The sequence below is a fragment of the Pan paniscus genome, chromosome 1, assembly GCF_029289425.2.
Source record: "Pan paniscus chromosome 1, NHGRI_mPanPan1-v2.0_pri, whole genome shotgun sequence".
NCBI lineage: Eukaryota > Metazoa > Chordata > Mammalia > Primates > Hominidae > Pan > Pan paniscus.
This window is the reverse complement of record NC_073249.2, coordinates 161,700,433-161,716,345: the sequence shown is the minus strand read 5'-3', so window position 1 is coordinate 161,716,345 and position 15,913 is coordinate 161,700,433. Positions and strand designations below refer to the sequence as shown.

The following is a 15,913-nucleotide window of genomic DNA, read 5'->3' as shown; positions in this document are numbered from 1 at the left end:
TTCCAGGTGATTCTGATGCATGCTCACTTCTGATAGCCACTCCAAAGAAGTGTCTGCTACATATTATACACATATGCCCCCACACCCAGACCCCCAAGTTCTTCCTCTTTGTTCCCAGAAAAGGTTTGAAGGGGCTCAGTATCAGGTCTACAGCACACTGAGATTTATTTATTTATTTATTTATTTATCATTTATTTGAGACAGAGTCTCGCCCTGTTGCCCAGGCTGGAGTGCAGTGGCGTGATCTCAGCTCACTGCAACCTCCACCTCCCAGGTTCAAGTGATTCTCTTGCCTCAGCCTCTGGAGTAGTTGGGATTACAGGCGTGCACCACCACACCTGGCTAATCATTCTATTTTTAGTAGAGACGGAGTTTCACCATGTTAGACAGGCTGGTCTCATACTCCTGGCCTCAAGTGATCCATCTGCCTTGGCCTCCCAAAGTGCTGGGATTACAGGTGTGAGCCACAGCGCCCGGCCACACTGAGACATTTTAGAGGGAGATCAGTCTATGGAACAAACGCTGGCCTGGGGCTGGTGGCCTGGGTGTGCTGTCTGGCCAATTTTGTGCGTGGAGTAAGCAGTGGGGAGAGGCGCTGGGTGTCAGGAAACTATGCCAGGCCCTGCCCTCCACCAATCCCAATCAAAGAGCAGTCAGGAACTGAGAGGGGGTTCTTCTCCACACCATCCCACTACTTGTGTCCCTCACCTTCTCTGAGTCCTGGGTATTGGTGCTGGGAACTCTGCAACAGATTTCCTGAAAGGCAGGTGGCCTGTGGAAGGAAGGTAGAGGAGGGGGCCTGCAGAATGCAAAGGTGTACGGAAGGCATCTCTGCGCCCCTGCTGAAGATTTTTCACTTTATCCTGAAGGGAAGACAATATCTGAGGCCGGGAAATAATAGAAATTGATTTTCACTTTATCAGTATTCCTGGCAGCTGCACGGAAAATGGAATGGCACAGTAACTGGAGTCTTATGGGCAGTTATCCCACTAGTTGGGGTGGGAAATTAAAGGCTGTGTGTAAGGTGGGCACAGATCTAACAGAATGTGGATTGGGATATGCAGGGGAGGGTGGAGTGGGGGAAGACAGACTCCATTTGGACTTGGTGAGTTATAGGTGCAGCACCAGCATAATGCGCATGGAAGTCCTGGAATCATTTACCAAGAAGGTCCTGAACACAGGTGAGGGACATCCCCTTCTTCCCTGTTCCCCAAGGCGCCTAGACTTTGGAGTCAGTCAGTCTTGGGTTCCAGCCTCCCGCTAGGACGCAATTTCTTGAGAGCAGGATTCGATCTGTTGTTCACGGCTAGATCCTAAGCGCCTAGAATAGTTTCTGGCACACAGTAGGCACTCAATAAACATTTGCAGAATGAATCAATGAATGAATGGTCACGCTCCATTCCTCGGCTGTAAACACAATGAAATCACCTAGCCGCAAACTTGGCGCACAGTAGGCGCTCAACAAGTTGTATTTTTCCCTTCCCTTGCAGTAGACCGCGGTCCCCAGGCGACCGCGAAAGAAAAAAAGGGGTTTCTCTACCTCGCGTGGTCTGCACCTCGCTTCGCCCCCGCAGCCCTCGCTGGGTCGCAGGGAGCACGTGGGCCAGGCAGGCTGGGTGGGAGTGGAGTGGAGTGGAGGGGAGGGGGCGGCGGCCAGCGGCTCGCGCGGAGCCGGTCTCCCGGGCTTACGTAAGGCGCGAGTCCCGCGCGGCCGGCCGGGGCTCCGCGACTGGGCGGGCGGAGGCGGCGCCGCCCTGCAGGATCCGGGCTGGAAGCCTCTCGGAGTGCTGCCTCCAGCCAAGGTGTGTGTTTATTTGATTGCTTTTGGTGGCGAGGCGCGGGGCTCGGGCTCGTCGCGCGCCCCACGGCCGGGGAGCGCATCCGCCAACCCCGGGCGGAGGTGGGCCCCTCCGAGCGCGCGCGGGCGGCGGGCAGCGGCGGCAGCTGAGACTCCGGGGGATGTGACAGCCGCCGGGGAGGGGGCGAGACGCAGACCACACGTTGCCCACGTGCGAGGACCGGGCAGGGGTTCAGCCCCTAGGCCGCCCGGTGCGTGGGGCGGCGGGGGCTGGCTTTGAGTCACCCCCGCTTGTGCCAGCTTCCCCGGCTCGGCGGAGACTGGCTTGGGGATGCCTGGCCGCCCGGCCCCCTTCTCGGACGCGGCGTGGGGAGCAAGCTGGAGGAAAGGATGAAGGTGGGACTGGCCGGGCCGACCTCTGACCCCTGGAGGCCGAGTCGGCAGGGCGGGGCACGGCGCGCTCCAGCAGCTCTGCGTGGGGGCGAGGAGGTGGAGGGGGGCGAGGAGGTGGAGGAGGGCGAGGAGGTGGAGGAGGGCGGGGAGGTGTAGCGTGGCGCTCATTCCGCCTGCGACTCGGTCCCGGCGCTGGGCTGAGGGGAGGGGTTGTCTTAAAAGTCTCTCCTTCCCCCTGTAGGGGCGGCCGGCGAGTCCCAGTGAGAGCGGAGGGTGCCAGAGGTAGGGGGCCGAGAAACAAAGTTCCCGGGGCTCCCTCCGGGGCCGCGGTCGGGGCTGCGCGTTTGACCGCCCCCCTCCTCGCGAAGGCAATGGCTTCCAAACTCCTGCGCGCGGTCATCCTCGGGCCGCCCGGCTCGGGCAAGGGCACCGTGTGCCAGAGGATCGCCCAGAACTTTGGTCTCCAGCATCTCTCCAGCGGCCACTTCTTGCGGGAGAACATCAAGGCCAGCACCGGTGAGGGGCTGCGGGGACGAGGGCCGGGGACGAGGGCCGGGGGCGAGCCGCGTTGGGCTGGGGTGAGGCCCTGGAGGGACTGGGGCTCCCGGATCGCGGCGCCCTTCCCCCGCCCGCGTGTGGTCGTGCAGGCTCGTACGTGCCGGGGCGCATGCAGCTGGCGGCCGCGCGGCTTAACCGCGCCCGGGGAGGAGGCCGAGGCTCCAGGGGCGGCCGGTGGGAGGTGCCCACGGCTCCTCTCCACCGCTCCTCCTGCCGCGAGGAATAGCCCGAGCCACCCGGCCGAGGGAACGAGAACTACGCAGGGAAAACCCGGAGCTTCCGTCTCACGCTGCCCTCCTTAAGGCAGAGCCGCCCCCGTACCCCTTAGCCCTGGCCCCCTTCCCCGAGTCCCTAGAGAGCCGCGCGCCCCCTCCCGCGGGAGCCCAGAGGCGGAGCGCCGCCCACCTGTGGCAGTCGGGCGGGGCCGCGCGCGGGGAACCTGTGGCGCCGGGGGGCTCGCAGCCTCGCGCCTCTCCAGCCCCTCCACGCAGCCTCGGGCCTCGGGGCAGAGCCCTGGGTGGCTTTGAAAGGCCTGTCTGTTCGCTGTCGCCTTCTAAGGTAAACTCTCCCCAGCAACTCCCCCTCCTCCCGAAGCCGCCGGGCCTGGCCGTCAGGAGACTCGGAGGAGACTCGTTCTGATAAATTACATTTTGTAATGCAGCTTTCCTGGAAATGGCTTCTTGAGCTGCCTCCCTTGGCATGAGATGCCTCCTTTGGCTGGCGTGGTGAACTTGGGGATATATAGATCGCCTGATTTCTTAGTCTGACGGGGTTGAGTGCGTCCCTTTCCCCCTCTCCTCCCACTCCACGTTCACACCAGTTCCGAAAGAATTGGCGTTAAAAGGCGAGAGGTAGCCGTTGTGCTGCTGCGAGGCTCTTAACCCTTCTGGGATGGAGATGCTGGTAATTAGCAACTCCTTTATGAAAAGTTGTTCTTCCCAGCAGGGGTCCTTTACTGTCGATGTACTTCTCAAGGATGTCCGGGCTGGTTATTGCCCATCATGGACTAATTATCCGGAGATCTGCATTTCAGAAGCACAGAGTGGCTTGAAAAGGAAGGTGGAGGACAGTACCAGAAAACAAAAGGAAAGCTTAAAAGCAAGGAATTAAGAAGTATCTCCAGAATTGTATTCCTTATCTCTTAAGCAGATTGAAAAAGCGGACTTTTACAGGAAACTCTTCCCCCACCCCCATGTCTCAAAAGGAAGAATTATGTGTACCAGATTGCACTTGAGTTTTCTGTTGTGGGTATTGTTACCTCAAGTGCGCCTATTTTGATTTTAATACATTCAAATGCATTTTATTCTTGAAATGCTGCGGTTTGAGGGGGAGAGCGGCCTGAGGGGGAAGGCTGGCTCTCATCCTAAGGGTTTTGTGTTTAGGTTGGGCTTCTTCATGGTAGGGGCATGGAGTCAGTGAAGGAAGACAGTGAGAAGAGATGAGCCCATTCCATAATTCTCTGTACCTGACTAGGAGACTTGTTTCCTTCTATGAGCCCATTCCATAACTCTCTGTACCTTACTTGGTGACTTGTTTCCTTCTGGAATGAAGGGCTTCACACTGTCCATCCTGGGACTGGACTCATAGCCCTTTCCATGTTTAAAGAGAGTGTGATGGGAAGTAGCTTATTTCTGCACTTTCTTAGGGGCTTTGAAAATTTTCCATTTGCTCTTTTCCCTTGTTCTCTCTCTCTCTCTTTTTTTTATTTCAACTTTCCTGTGTTCTAAATTTTAGTTTTCATTCTCTTTCAAATGCCTTCATTTCCTCCCCAGTGATCCTCCCTGGAGTGAGAAGTGACAATGAAATGTTTAGATTTTCTTTTTTCTGTTGGGAATCAAGTAGCTTTTTGCATGAGCCAATTAAAAAAAAAACTTTATCAAAGAAAGAAGAAAAATAAAGGACAGCAATTTGTTTTGAAAGTGGCTTGTTTCTAGTGAACTTTCGGGTTATCGGATTATTTTTCCCTCTCAGAAGGTCTGAGAATCTTATAGGCTTACTGCCTGGTAAATAAAACATTCCTTTCCACGGTATTTATTTTTCTGTCTGTTACCTGCTGTTTGCTTTTAGCTGATTTCCTGGTGGGAAACACAACCACCCTTCTGTATGTACCCTTTATAATGGAAGGTTTGAAGGAGACGATGAAGCACAACAAAAACCCAGGAAATAGAACCGTGTAGGAATTTGAATTGGAAAGTAGCTCCGGCCATCTGCTCCAGCCTGGATTTGGGCACACTCTTGTCTACATGGCTTTCCTCCTCCTGCAGCCTGGTGAAAAGCTGCTCTTTCAGGAAAGGGCCATTCTGATGTCATTGCTTCTGGAAGTCTTCCCTCACCTGCTGTGGCAGAATTCATCTCTTTCCTCTGCACATAACTTTTTTTTTTTTGAGACGAGTCTCCCAGGCCGGAGTGCAGTGGCGCTATCTCGGCTCGCTGCAACCTCTGCCTCCCGGGTTCAAGCGATTCTCTTGCTTCAGCCTCCCAAGTAGCTGGGCTTACAGGCGTCTGCCACCACGCCCGGCTAATTTTTGTATTTTTCGTAGAGATAGGGTTTCACCATCTCTACGAAGGTTCGAGGTCAGGCTGGTCGCGAACTCGGGACCTTAGATGATCCACCCGTCTTGGCCTCCCAAAGTGCTGGGATTACAAATGTGAGCCACCGCACCTGGCCTCCTCTCCTCTGCACATGTCTTATTGATTCTAATGTTGCAGTCATATATCATGCAGTGTAAAAATGCCTGTCTCACACCCAGTAAGATATCTGCTGAGTGGCTGCTGTGCGTCAGTGTTCTAGGTGCTGGGGGCAATAGCATTAAGATAATCTTGTGCCTCTTTTATTATTATTTATAGATAGGGGTTTTGCTTTAGTGCCCAGGCTGGTCTCAAACTCTTGGCTCAGTCTCCCAAAATGTTGGGATTACAGGTGTGAGCCACTGCACCTGGCCCATTCTTGGGCCTTTTGTTCTTTCTGCCTATACCATTGTACAATTTCCACTCTGAAACTTGGAGGACAGGGATCAGGCAAAGTACCTAATGTATAAAAGGAGCTTACCGAGTCTGTATTAAAGGCCTGGGTCACAAATTCTAGACAGTACATCTTAGTCCAGAAGTCAAGCAACCTATAGCATAGAGACCATTTTGTTTAATTAACTCTGATTTATGGTAAAAGTTTGTGCTTAATATGGATCTGAGATCAGCTTCATGGTAGCTGTCACCCATTGGCCCTTCCTACACTGCCTAGAGTGGTACAGGCTGAGGCTTATCAGATACCTCATTTGAAGAGTCACCCCCATATCTTTGGCTCAGATTTTCTTTAGCACACTGCAAGAGTAAATAGAAGGGAGAGTTCTCTTAGATTGCCAGGAGTTGGGTCTTACCCTCTGTTATAAGAAATATTAGCTTTTCTCTGTGTGTGTATGGGTATGCACATGTATGTATGAGTATACACACACACACAGGGACTGGCACTCTATTGAGTGAGTCCTACTACAAACTCTGAACAAATTCTGATATTTAATGATAGATTGTTTTATTGGGTCATATCTAAAGGATATGCAAATCCTGTTTTAAAGGTTGGAGAAATAGTGGTATTTTTTAAAACCACATTATACTGGATCTACTATCTCAAGTGCAGGAAAACTGGCACATCTCCATTTGGAAGCATCTTGGAGTTAATTGAGATAAAAGATGTTAAGGAACAAACCTGTTTCTGCACTTGCTATCTCTCTCTCTCTCTCTCTCTCTCTCTCTCTCTCTCTCTCTCTCTCTCTATATATATATATATATGTTTTTTTTGGTTTTTTTTTTTTTTTTTTTTTTTTTTTTGAGCCGGAATCTCACTCTGTCACCCAGGCCGGAGTGCAGTGGCACAGTCTCGGCTCACCGCAACCTCCGCCTCCCAGGTTCAAGCGATTCTTCTGCCTCAGCCTCCGGAGTAGCTGGGACTACAGGCACACACCACCACATGTGGCTATTTTTGTATTTTTGGTGGAGATGGGGTTTCACCATTTGGCCAGGCTGGTCTTGAACTCCTGACCTCCTGATCTGCCTGCCTCGGCCTCCCAAAGTGCTGGGATTACAGGCGTGAGCCACCGCACCTGGCCTCTGCTCTCAATATTAACTGCAGCTCTTGCTGGAGTTTTGCTGATGGGACTAGCATTTCAAGTTAGTCTATGGGCCCAGCCTCTTTTTGAAAAGATGGCCTAGTTCAGAGGGCTCAGGGTTCTTTTTGGTGCTCATTAAGTATAAATGTGTGTCTTATGTAAGAGGGAAAACTTCTGAGAACTGGAAGATAGAAACATTGTATTAGAGAGACTTGGGAGCCAGAGTTCAACAATGTATCTAAAACAGGTTTCAATAGTTATCCTTTTTATAGATCATACAGAGTCTTGGCTTATTACAGGGTTTCTAGAGTATGTTCTATTCCATTTCCCCCCCTAGCTTGGTGAGACTCAGGATGTAGCACAGGTCAAGCAAGGGTCTGACTGGTTTTGAGACCTCTCCAGTCCAAAGGTCCACTCCATATCCACTTATTGTTGCTTTTTTGGTTTCTTTGAGGATTTTCACACATATTTGAAGAACACTATTTGTGACTTGAATAAGGCATTCCATGACAGTAAGTCTGCCTTAGCCACATGTACATCAGAATCTTTGCACATTCTTCCAGTGGGATTTTTTTTCTTCTTCTTTTTGAGACATAGTTTCACTCTGTGACCTAGGCGGAAGTGCAGTGGCATGAACACGGCTTACTGTGGCCTTGACTTCCCGGGCTCAAGTGATTGTCTTACCTCAGCCCCTTAAGTAGCTGGGGCTACAGGCATGCACCACCATGCCCGGATAATTTCGTATTTTTTTTGTAGAGTTAGGGTTTCTACGTGTTGCCCAGGCTGGTCTTGAACCCCTTAGTTCAGGCAGTCTGCCCGCCTCGGCCTCCCAAAATGCTGAGATTACAGGTGTGAGCCACCATGCCTGGCCAGGATCATTTTTTAGAAGTAGTTTTTTCTGATCAAAGTCATGCCTTGTACAAAATTTAGAAAATATAAAACGGTAGAAGAAATGAAAGCAGCAAGTAAAAGTTACCCTTAATTCCTTAAGGGTAATTTAAGCAAATAAATTAAAGGTGACTGTCTTAGGTTGTGTGATTAGGGAAGGCCTCTCCAGGAGGTGAATGTCCTCATTCATACCGTAAACAATGAGCTTGTGATGATTAGGAACAGGTTGTTCCAGGAAGAAGGAACAGCAAGTGCAAAGGCCCTAAGGTGGGAATTAGCATAGCGTGTCTGAGGAACAGAAAGAAGTGGCAGTATGTTTGGAGCCTAGCAAGTAGAAGGGATGTGGAAGTAGGTCAGGTCAGAGAGACGAGCAGGTGCCAGATCAGGTAGAGCCTGGGGGATCCTGGTAAGGATTGGATTTTATTCCAAGGGCACTGGAAAGCCAAGGAAGGGTTTTACATAGGACAATGACATGAAAAGATTTACTTTCTAAAAGTTGATCTTTTGCCTGCTGTGTGGAGAGGTGACTCAGGTGAGCAAGAGGGAGACCAGTATGGATGAGGAGAGTGGCCTGTGGTTTGAACTTGTTGGTGGCAAAGGAGGAGAGAAATAAAGGGATTTGGGATATATATGAAGGCAGAGCTGACTGGATATAATGAATTGGTTGTGAGAGGTGATGGAGAGAAAGAAGTCTACAATGAATCCTAGGGTTTTGCCCTGAGCGCCTGCCTGGGTGAATGTGCTATAGGGTTGAATGAACTAGAATGTGTCTAACCAATCTTTTGTGGAACATTTGGGTTATTTGCATACTTTGCTGATTAAGAATGCCCTTGGAAGAGCACATGCATGGGCTAGCTCCTTCCTTTTATCTTGTTGCACTCCTGACAGCAAGATGGGTCACCAGCAGCTGTACTGGAGCCACTGCTGAAAATTTAGCCAGGGTTCTCGCTCTTGTCGCATCTGTTCAAACCGGCACTGTCTGATCCAGAAATGTGGCCTCAATACGTGCTGCCAGTGTTTCCGTCAGTACGCGAACGATATCAGTTTTATTAAGTTGGACTAAATGATCCTCCTTCAAAGGATTATCCAAGGCATCTACCCAATAAAAAACCATGATAGTTCTTTGTACATAAAATAAACATTTAAACAAACAAAGAATGCTCTTACAAATGTCATTGTGTACAAATCACTGGACAGATATACTTTCTTTGGGATAGGTTTCTAGGAATGAAACTACTGGCCAAAATAGAACTTAAATCATAGGGAGAATTTTTTTTTTTTTTTTTTTTTAAAGACATAGTCTTGCTCTTGTCATCCAGGCTGGAGTGCAGTGGTGCTATTTTGGCTCACTGCAACCTCCGCCTCCCAGGTTCAAGCAATTCTCCTGACTCAGCTTCCCAAGTAGCTGGGATTACAGGCGCCCACCACCGTGCCCAGCTAATTTTTGTATTTTTAATAGAGACGGGGTTTCACCATGTTGGCCAGGCTGGTCTCGAACTCCTGACCTAGGTGATCCACCTGCCTCGGCCTCCCAAAGTGCTGGGATTACAGGTGTGAGCCACCACACCCAGCTGACATAGGGAGCGTTTTAAACGTAGCTTACAAATATTCACTCAAGTTCTTGGTAGTTTATAGGTGCTACTTTATTTGTGTACTTTTTGGCTTAATAAATGTTTCATTTAGGCCAGGAGTTCGAGACCAGCCTGGCCAACATGGCAAAATTCTGGCTCTACTAAAAATACAAAAATTAGCTGGGCTTGGTGGCGTGTGCCTATAGTCCCAGCTACTTAAGAGGCTGAGGCAGGACAATCGCTTGAATCCAGGAGGCAGAGGTTGCAGTGAGCTGAGATTGCGCCACTGTACTCCAGCCTGGACGGCAGAGCAGGACTCTGTGTCAGAAAGTAAATAAAAAAATGAAAAATATTTTATTTAGGTATGGATATATGTAGCATACATATAAACTGATTTTCTGATTATAGAAATAATATGTATAAGTTAGCAAAAGTTTATAAAGATGAAAACAATCACTTGTAATTTACCAACTGGAAGGAAAAGTCACTGCTAATACTTTTTTTTTTTTTTTTTTAGATGGAGTCTTGCTTTAGATGGAGTCTAGCCTTGCTCTGTCACCTAGGCTAGAGTGCAGTGGCGTGTTCTCGGCTCTTGGCTCACTGCAACCTCCACCTCCCGGGTTCAAGTGATTCTCCTGCCTCAGCTTCCCAAGTAGCTGGGATTATAGGCACTTGCCACCATGCTTGGCTTAATTTTTTGTATTTTTAGTAGAGACGGGGTTTCACCGTATTGGCCAGGCTGGTCTCGACCTCCTGACCTCAAGTGATCTGCCCGCCTTGGCTTCCCAAAGTGCTGGGATTACAGGCATGAGCCACCTTCCACACACACACATACATTTTGAGTTACATTATTATTGCATTGTATTATAGTATTACTGTTTTGAAAATTGTTTGCTTTAACAATGTGTCATCTAGTATTTTCCAATTCTGTTAAATACTTTTTTTAATGTGAGTTAAGTACTCATGTATAATTCCAATATTCAAATATAATTTGTTATTCCATTTTTAATTTTGAAAAGGTAAAAAGGTACATGCAGATAGTGAAATTTTCAAATAATACACTAGGAATAGAGTGGAAAGTTTCATGCCTATCCCTGACTCTTGGTTCCCCAGTTTCTCTCCACAGGGGCATCTGCTTTTAACTTTTTTTGGATGTGTATCCAAAGATTTTGTCATATATCTATAGCATTTATGTGTGTATAGCAGTGCCTCTTTTTTTTAATGTACACATTTGTTCTTTGTATTGCACTTAAAAACTTAGCAGTAAAGCTTAGATAGTGGTTTCCATCAGCATGTATCAGTTTACTTTATTCTTTTAAAAAGATATCTGCATTATCTTTTATTGTACAGATATATCATAGTTTATTTAGCCTTTCTCTTACATTTTGGCCTCAGGTCCTTTTTAACACGTTTGAAAATTGAGAACCAAAGAAGCTTTGTTTATGTGGGTTGCATATATAGATGTTAAATGGATTTGAAATTAAAATTTAGAAAATTTGACGGGCTCGGTGGCTCATGCCTGTAATCCCAGCACTTTGGGAGGCTGAGGCGGGCAGATACATGAGGTCAGGAGTTTGAGACCAGCCTGACCAACATGGTGAAACCCCGTCTCTACTAAAAATACAAAAATTAGCCGGGCGTGGTGGCACATGCCTGTAATCTCAGCTACTCTGGAGGCTGAGATTTACTTGAGAATTGCTTGAACCCGGGAGGCGGAGGTTGCAGTGAGCCAAGATTGCCCCACTGCACTCCAGCCTGGACGACAGGGCGAGACTGTGTCTCAAAAAAAAAAAAAAAAAGAAAGAAAATTGAGAAAATTTAAAAATATTACTTCATCAAAATAACAATAATCCACTGTATGTTAACAGATTTCTGTGAAAATTAACTATTTTCCAAAATGAAATCTAATGAGAAAAGTACTGTTATTTTTGCACATTTGCAAATCTTTCTGGCCTAATAGAAGAAAACTTTATTCTCATATCTGATTCTTCATTCAGTCTTTGGTGCTATGTTGTTTTGGTTACAGTATTTGAAGAACATCTGGCTTTATACACATGTAATTAAAGGGGAACTCATGGACCGCTGAAAAGGTCTCATGGACTCACAGGAGTCCTGGGACCACAAATCAGTCCCCTGTTGATTGGAATTCAGGTTATTTATAGTCATTCGATATACAGAGCGTGCTGCACTGAATGTCCTGGTAAATGTGTCTTTCAACAAATGTTTGAGTGCCAGGCAATCTTGGCTTGTGGGATGCAAAGAGGTGAAACAAGGTCTGTTCCTGAAGGAGCTGCTGTTTTTTGGTGGAGGCAGGCAGTCAGACAGGCAAGCAAACAAGAAGAAAATACCACAGTTGGGCTGGGTGTGGTGGTTCATGTTTGTAATCCCAGCACTTTGGGAGGCTGAGGCTGGAGGATTGCTAGAGACCAAGTGTCCAAGACCAGCTTGGATAACGTAGCGAGACCTCATCTTTACTAAAAATAATGTAAGAAAATTAGCTGGGTGTGGTTGTACACACCTGTAGTCTCAGCTACTCGGGAGGTTGAGGTGGGAGGATCACTTGAGCCCAAGAGGTTGAGGTTGAAGTGATCTGTGATCATGCCACTGCACTCCAGCCTGGGCAACAGAGCAAGACCCTGTCTCTGAGAAAAAAAAAAATTAACTGAGGCTGCAAGATGTGCATGCTTACAGAAGAGGCAGCTAACCCAGCATTTAGGAGGAGGTGAGATTTGGGAAGGCTTTTTAGAGGAGGCGATTCCTGAGCTGAGTTTTGACAAATGAGTACAGCTACAAAAAGATGGCATGGTCATTGTCACAGCATACCTGAAACTCCTCTCGTAGAGTTTGTTTATGGTCCACAAGAGGTCCTTGCTTTTATGGCTTGGCCTTACCTTTTCTATTATCATTTTAGTCCGCATCCATCTCTAATGATATTGTCAAAGGAAAGGGTTATCACGCCTGCCCCATATCACCTTTCCAGCCCTCATTGCTTGTGCTTGCCTTTAAGATATACATACACATAGTGGCATTGTAGTATATGCATTTAAACTTCGGCTTTTAACTTCTGGAACTGAAGGATGGCAAACAATCCTAAAACTAGTAAATTGGGCTTCAAACTGTTAACTATAAATTCACCCATTCTGAAAGGCATGTTGAATTACCTGTTCCCTTCAAAATCTACCGAGTAAATTGTTAAATGGTATTATATTATGCTAGTCTGCTCTTTAACAATCTGTATTGGTGCATATTGTGAGAAGGTTTAAGGAGTTGGAAATTTTGTAAGTTTTTTAGATGATGTACTTTCACAATGGACAATGAATCAGATATTTCAACTATGTATTTTCCTTTAGCAAACTAGATTTTTTTTTTCTTTGAGGCGGAGCCTCAGTCTGTTGCCCAGGCTGAAGTGCAGTGGTGTGATCTTGGCTCACTGCAACCTCTGCCTCCTGGGTTCAAGCGATTCTTGTGCCTCAGCCTCCCGAGTAGCTGGGACTACAGGCTCCTGCCACCATGACCTGCTAAGTTTTTTTTTGCATTTTTAGTGGAAGACGGGGTTTCACCATGTTCACCATGTTCAAGGCTGGTCTTGAACTCCTGACCTCAGGTGATCCACCTGCCTAGGCCTCCCAAAGTGCTGGGATTACTGGTGTGAGCCACTGCACCCGGCCCAAACTAGATTTTTTTAAAAAAGCATGAGTAGATAATAGAGGCTTTTGGATTACTCTGTGTATTTTACCCCCTCCACTTGATGTTTAAGCTCTCAGGTTGGCCTTTAAGACATAGTACAAAAGGTCTTGTTTGTACAGCTTCATGTAGTTGAATTTAAATGGCTGATGTTATATTTTAACAGTCTCACCTCTAAGTTCTGAGAGTTTTTGTACTAGTTAAACAACAGATCCAGGAGCAAGCATCCCTTACTTAGCCAGACAGATAATACTGAAATAATGCAGAGTCATTCTTGTTTATCATCTAGCTTCCAAGAAGCTAGAAATCAACTATTTTCTGATCTTCAGCACCTTCTATCTGGGCAGCAGTAACCTGTAACCCTGGCATTTTATAATTCTTGTGACTTGGTCATAACCAACATTTGCAGGGGGCGAAGCAACTGCCAGGCCCTGGACTGACTAATGAATGCAAATTATCTCTAATTCCCACACAGATCTCCAGAGCAGTTTTTGTTATATCATTTGCTTTACAAATAAATAAATGGCCTCAGAAAGGTTGAGTAGCTAACTTGGTCAGGTACAGTGGCTCACGCCTGTAACCCAGCACTTTGGGAGGCCAAGGCGGATGGATCACTTGAGCCCAGGAGTTAGAGACCAGCCTGGGCAACATGGCAAGACCCTGTCTCTACAAAAAATAAACAGAGTTAGCCAGAGTGGTGGCGCATGCCTATAATCCCAGCTACTTGGGAGACTGAGGTGGGAGGATTGCCTGAGTCCAGGAGGCTACAGTGAGTCTATAGTGAGGCTACAGTGAGCTGTGTTTGAGCCACTGCACCCCAGTCTGGGCAACAGAGCGAAACCCTGTCTCAAAAAGAAAAAGAAGTTGGCCGGGCATGGTGGCTCATGCCTGTAATCCCAGCACTTTGGGAGGCCCAGGCAGGTGGATCACAAGGTCAGGAATTCGAGACCAGCCTGGCCAATATGGTGAAACCCCGTCTCTACTAAAAATACAAAAATTAGCTGGGCATGGTGGTGTGCGCCTGTAGTCCCAGCTACTCGAGAGGCTGAGGTACAAGAATCGCTTGAACCCAGGAGGCAGAGGTTGTAGTGAGCCAAGATCGTGCCACTGCATTCCAGCCTGGGCGACAGAGCCGAGACTATGTCTCCAAAAAAAAAAAAAAAGTTGAGTGACAAATATGTGGCCTCAGAAAGGTTGAGTAACTTGTCCTAAGTCAAACAGCTAGTTAAAGAGAAACTAGCATTCAAACCTGGGGCTCCGTAGCTAGGATTAAACTTCTTCCCATTATGTCGTGCTGACATCTGAGTACTCTAGAAACTAGTGAAATACTCATGTCTTATAAATGCCATGTAGGGACAGTGTGTCTTAGTCTGTTTGTGTGGCTATAACAAAATACCTGAGATCACGTAATTTATAAACAACAGAAATGTATTTCTCACTGTTCTGGAGGCTGGGAATTCCAAGATGAAGGTGCTGGCAGGTTTGGTGTCTAATAAGGCCTGTTGACTGCTTCCAAGGTTGCACCTTGAACTTTGTATTCTCACATGGCAGAAAGGATGGAGGAGGAAAAGGGCTAAAGGCCACATTAAGCTTCTTTGATTTTATTTTTTCTAATTTTAAAAATTTTCCACTAGAGACAGGGTCTCACTTTATTGGCCAGGCTGGTTTTAAGCTCCTATACTCAAGCAGTTCTCCTGCCTCAGACTCCCAAGGTGATGAAGCCTCTTTTATAAGACACAAGACTTAAAACAAAAACACAAAAACAATAAATTAAGTTTTTTTTTTGGAGATGAGGTCTTGCTCTGTTGCCCAGGCTAGAGTGGAGTGGTGCAATATTGGCTCACTGCAACCTGGAACTCCTGGGCTCAAGCAGTACTCCTGTCTCAGCCTCCAGAGTAGTAGGGACTACAGGCGCATGCCACCACACCTGGCTAATTTTTAAATTTTTGGTAGAGACAAGGTCTCACTATATTGCCCAGGCTGGTCTTAAATTTCTGGCCTCAGGTGATCTGCCTGCATTGGCTTCTCAAAATGCTGGAATTACAGGTGTGAGCCACCACACTACAGGGGAGGAGCCCTTATGACCACTTAAAGGCCCCACCTCTTAATACTATCACATCGGTTATTAAGTTTCAGCACGTGAATCTGGGGGGCACGTTCAGACCATAGCACCATGGAAAACAGAGAACAAGTATGCTGAGGCTCAGAAGGCCCTTTAAGGGTAGGATAGAGGGATGTACTTTTTGTTGTTGTTGTTCTGTCCCTAAAACATTTTTTTTTAAAAACCTAAAAAAGGAAGCACTGACTTCCTCCTCCCATGATCAAAAGGACCAAAGGAGGTCAAAAATAGAAGCCATTTGGTTGTGAGGAGGTAGAAATTGCTTTTCATCATAATGGTAAGAGTTCAGGAATAATGCCTGAACTTGGTGTTATTTTATTATTCATTTGTCCCATTTGTCACATGTCCCAGCATTAGGTATGGGGAGGCGTGCAAAAAAGTAAAACTTGTTCTCTGTCCTTGAGGTACCGACAGTCTAGGGTTTGAGCTCTGAGTTCTACATTACGTTCCCAGGAGGCATGGCGGTGCGCATGCATGCAGGTAAAGCATGGGGGTCATAGACAAGGCAGCAAGGAGTGCTTTGTTCACATGTACCTTTTGCCTGTAATGCCTTTCACACTTCTTTAATCTCTCAAAGTCCATTTCTACTCTCATTGCTTCCATGAAGCCTTTCCACACCTGTTGCAGCTACAGGTCATTTTCTTCTCTAAAATTCTCTCATACCCATTGGTACCTTTAATTCGTTATTCATTATCTCTTGTAAGATGTTCTATTTCATAATTTCAGTTATTGTCTGTTGCCATTTGAATAGTAAATTTTTTTCATGACGGTTCAGTTCAACTAATGTTTTAATAGGCTATAA

General features: G+C 47.1%; 1 protein-coding gene and 1 pseudogene across 5 annotated transcripts in view; both read left to right on the top strand.

Annotated features, from left to right (window-relative positions):
- The first annotated feature begins 1,649 nt into the window (after positions 1-1,649).
- Positions 1,650-15,913, top strand: part of AK4 (adenylate kinase 4) — an 84,628-nt gene continuing 70,364 nt past the window's right edge. Inside the window, exons 1-2 of one of the 5 annotated variants that reach the window (XM_034966757.3) lie at positions 1,650-1,802; positions 2,433-2,707. In XM_034966757.3, the coding sequence (XP_034822648.1) occupies positions 2,563-2,707 (145 nt within the window). In that variant the 5' untranslated portion in view covers positions 1,650-1,802; positions 2,433-2,562. Of the gene's footprint in view, positions 2,195-2,333; positions 2,708-2,963; positions 3,308-15,913 lie in introns of those variants that run through there. The other 4 variants (XM_003806936.5, XM_034966772.3, XM_055117773.2 and 1 more) reach the window with 4 other exon arrangements.
- Positions 8,630-12,285, top strand: LOC129398746 (small ribosomal subunit protein uS14-like; annotated as a pseudogene).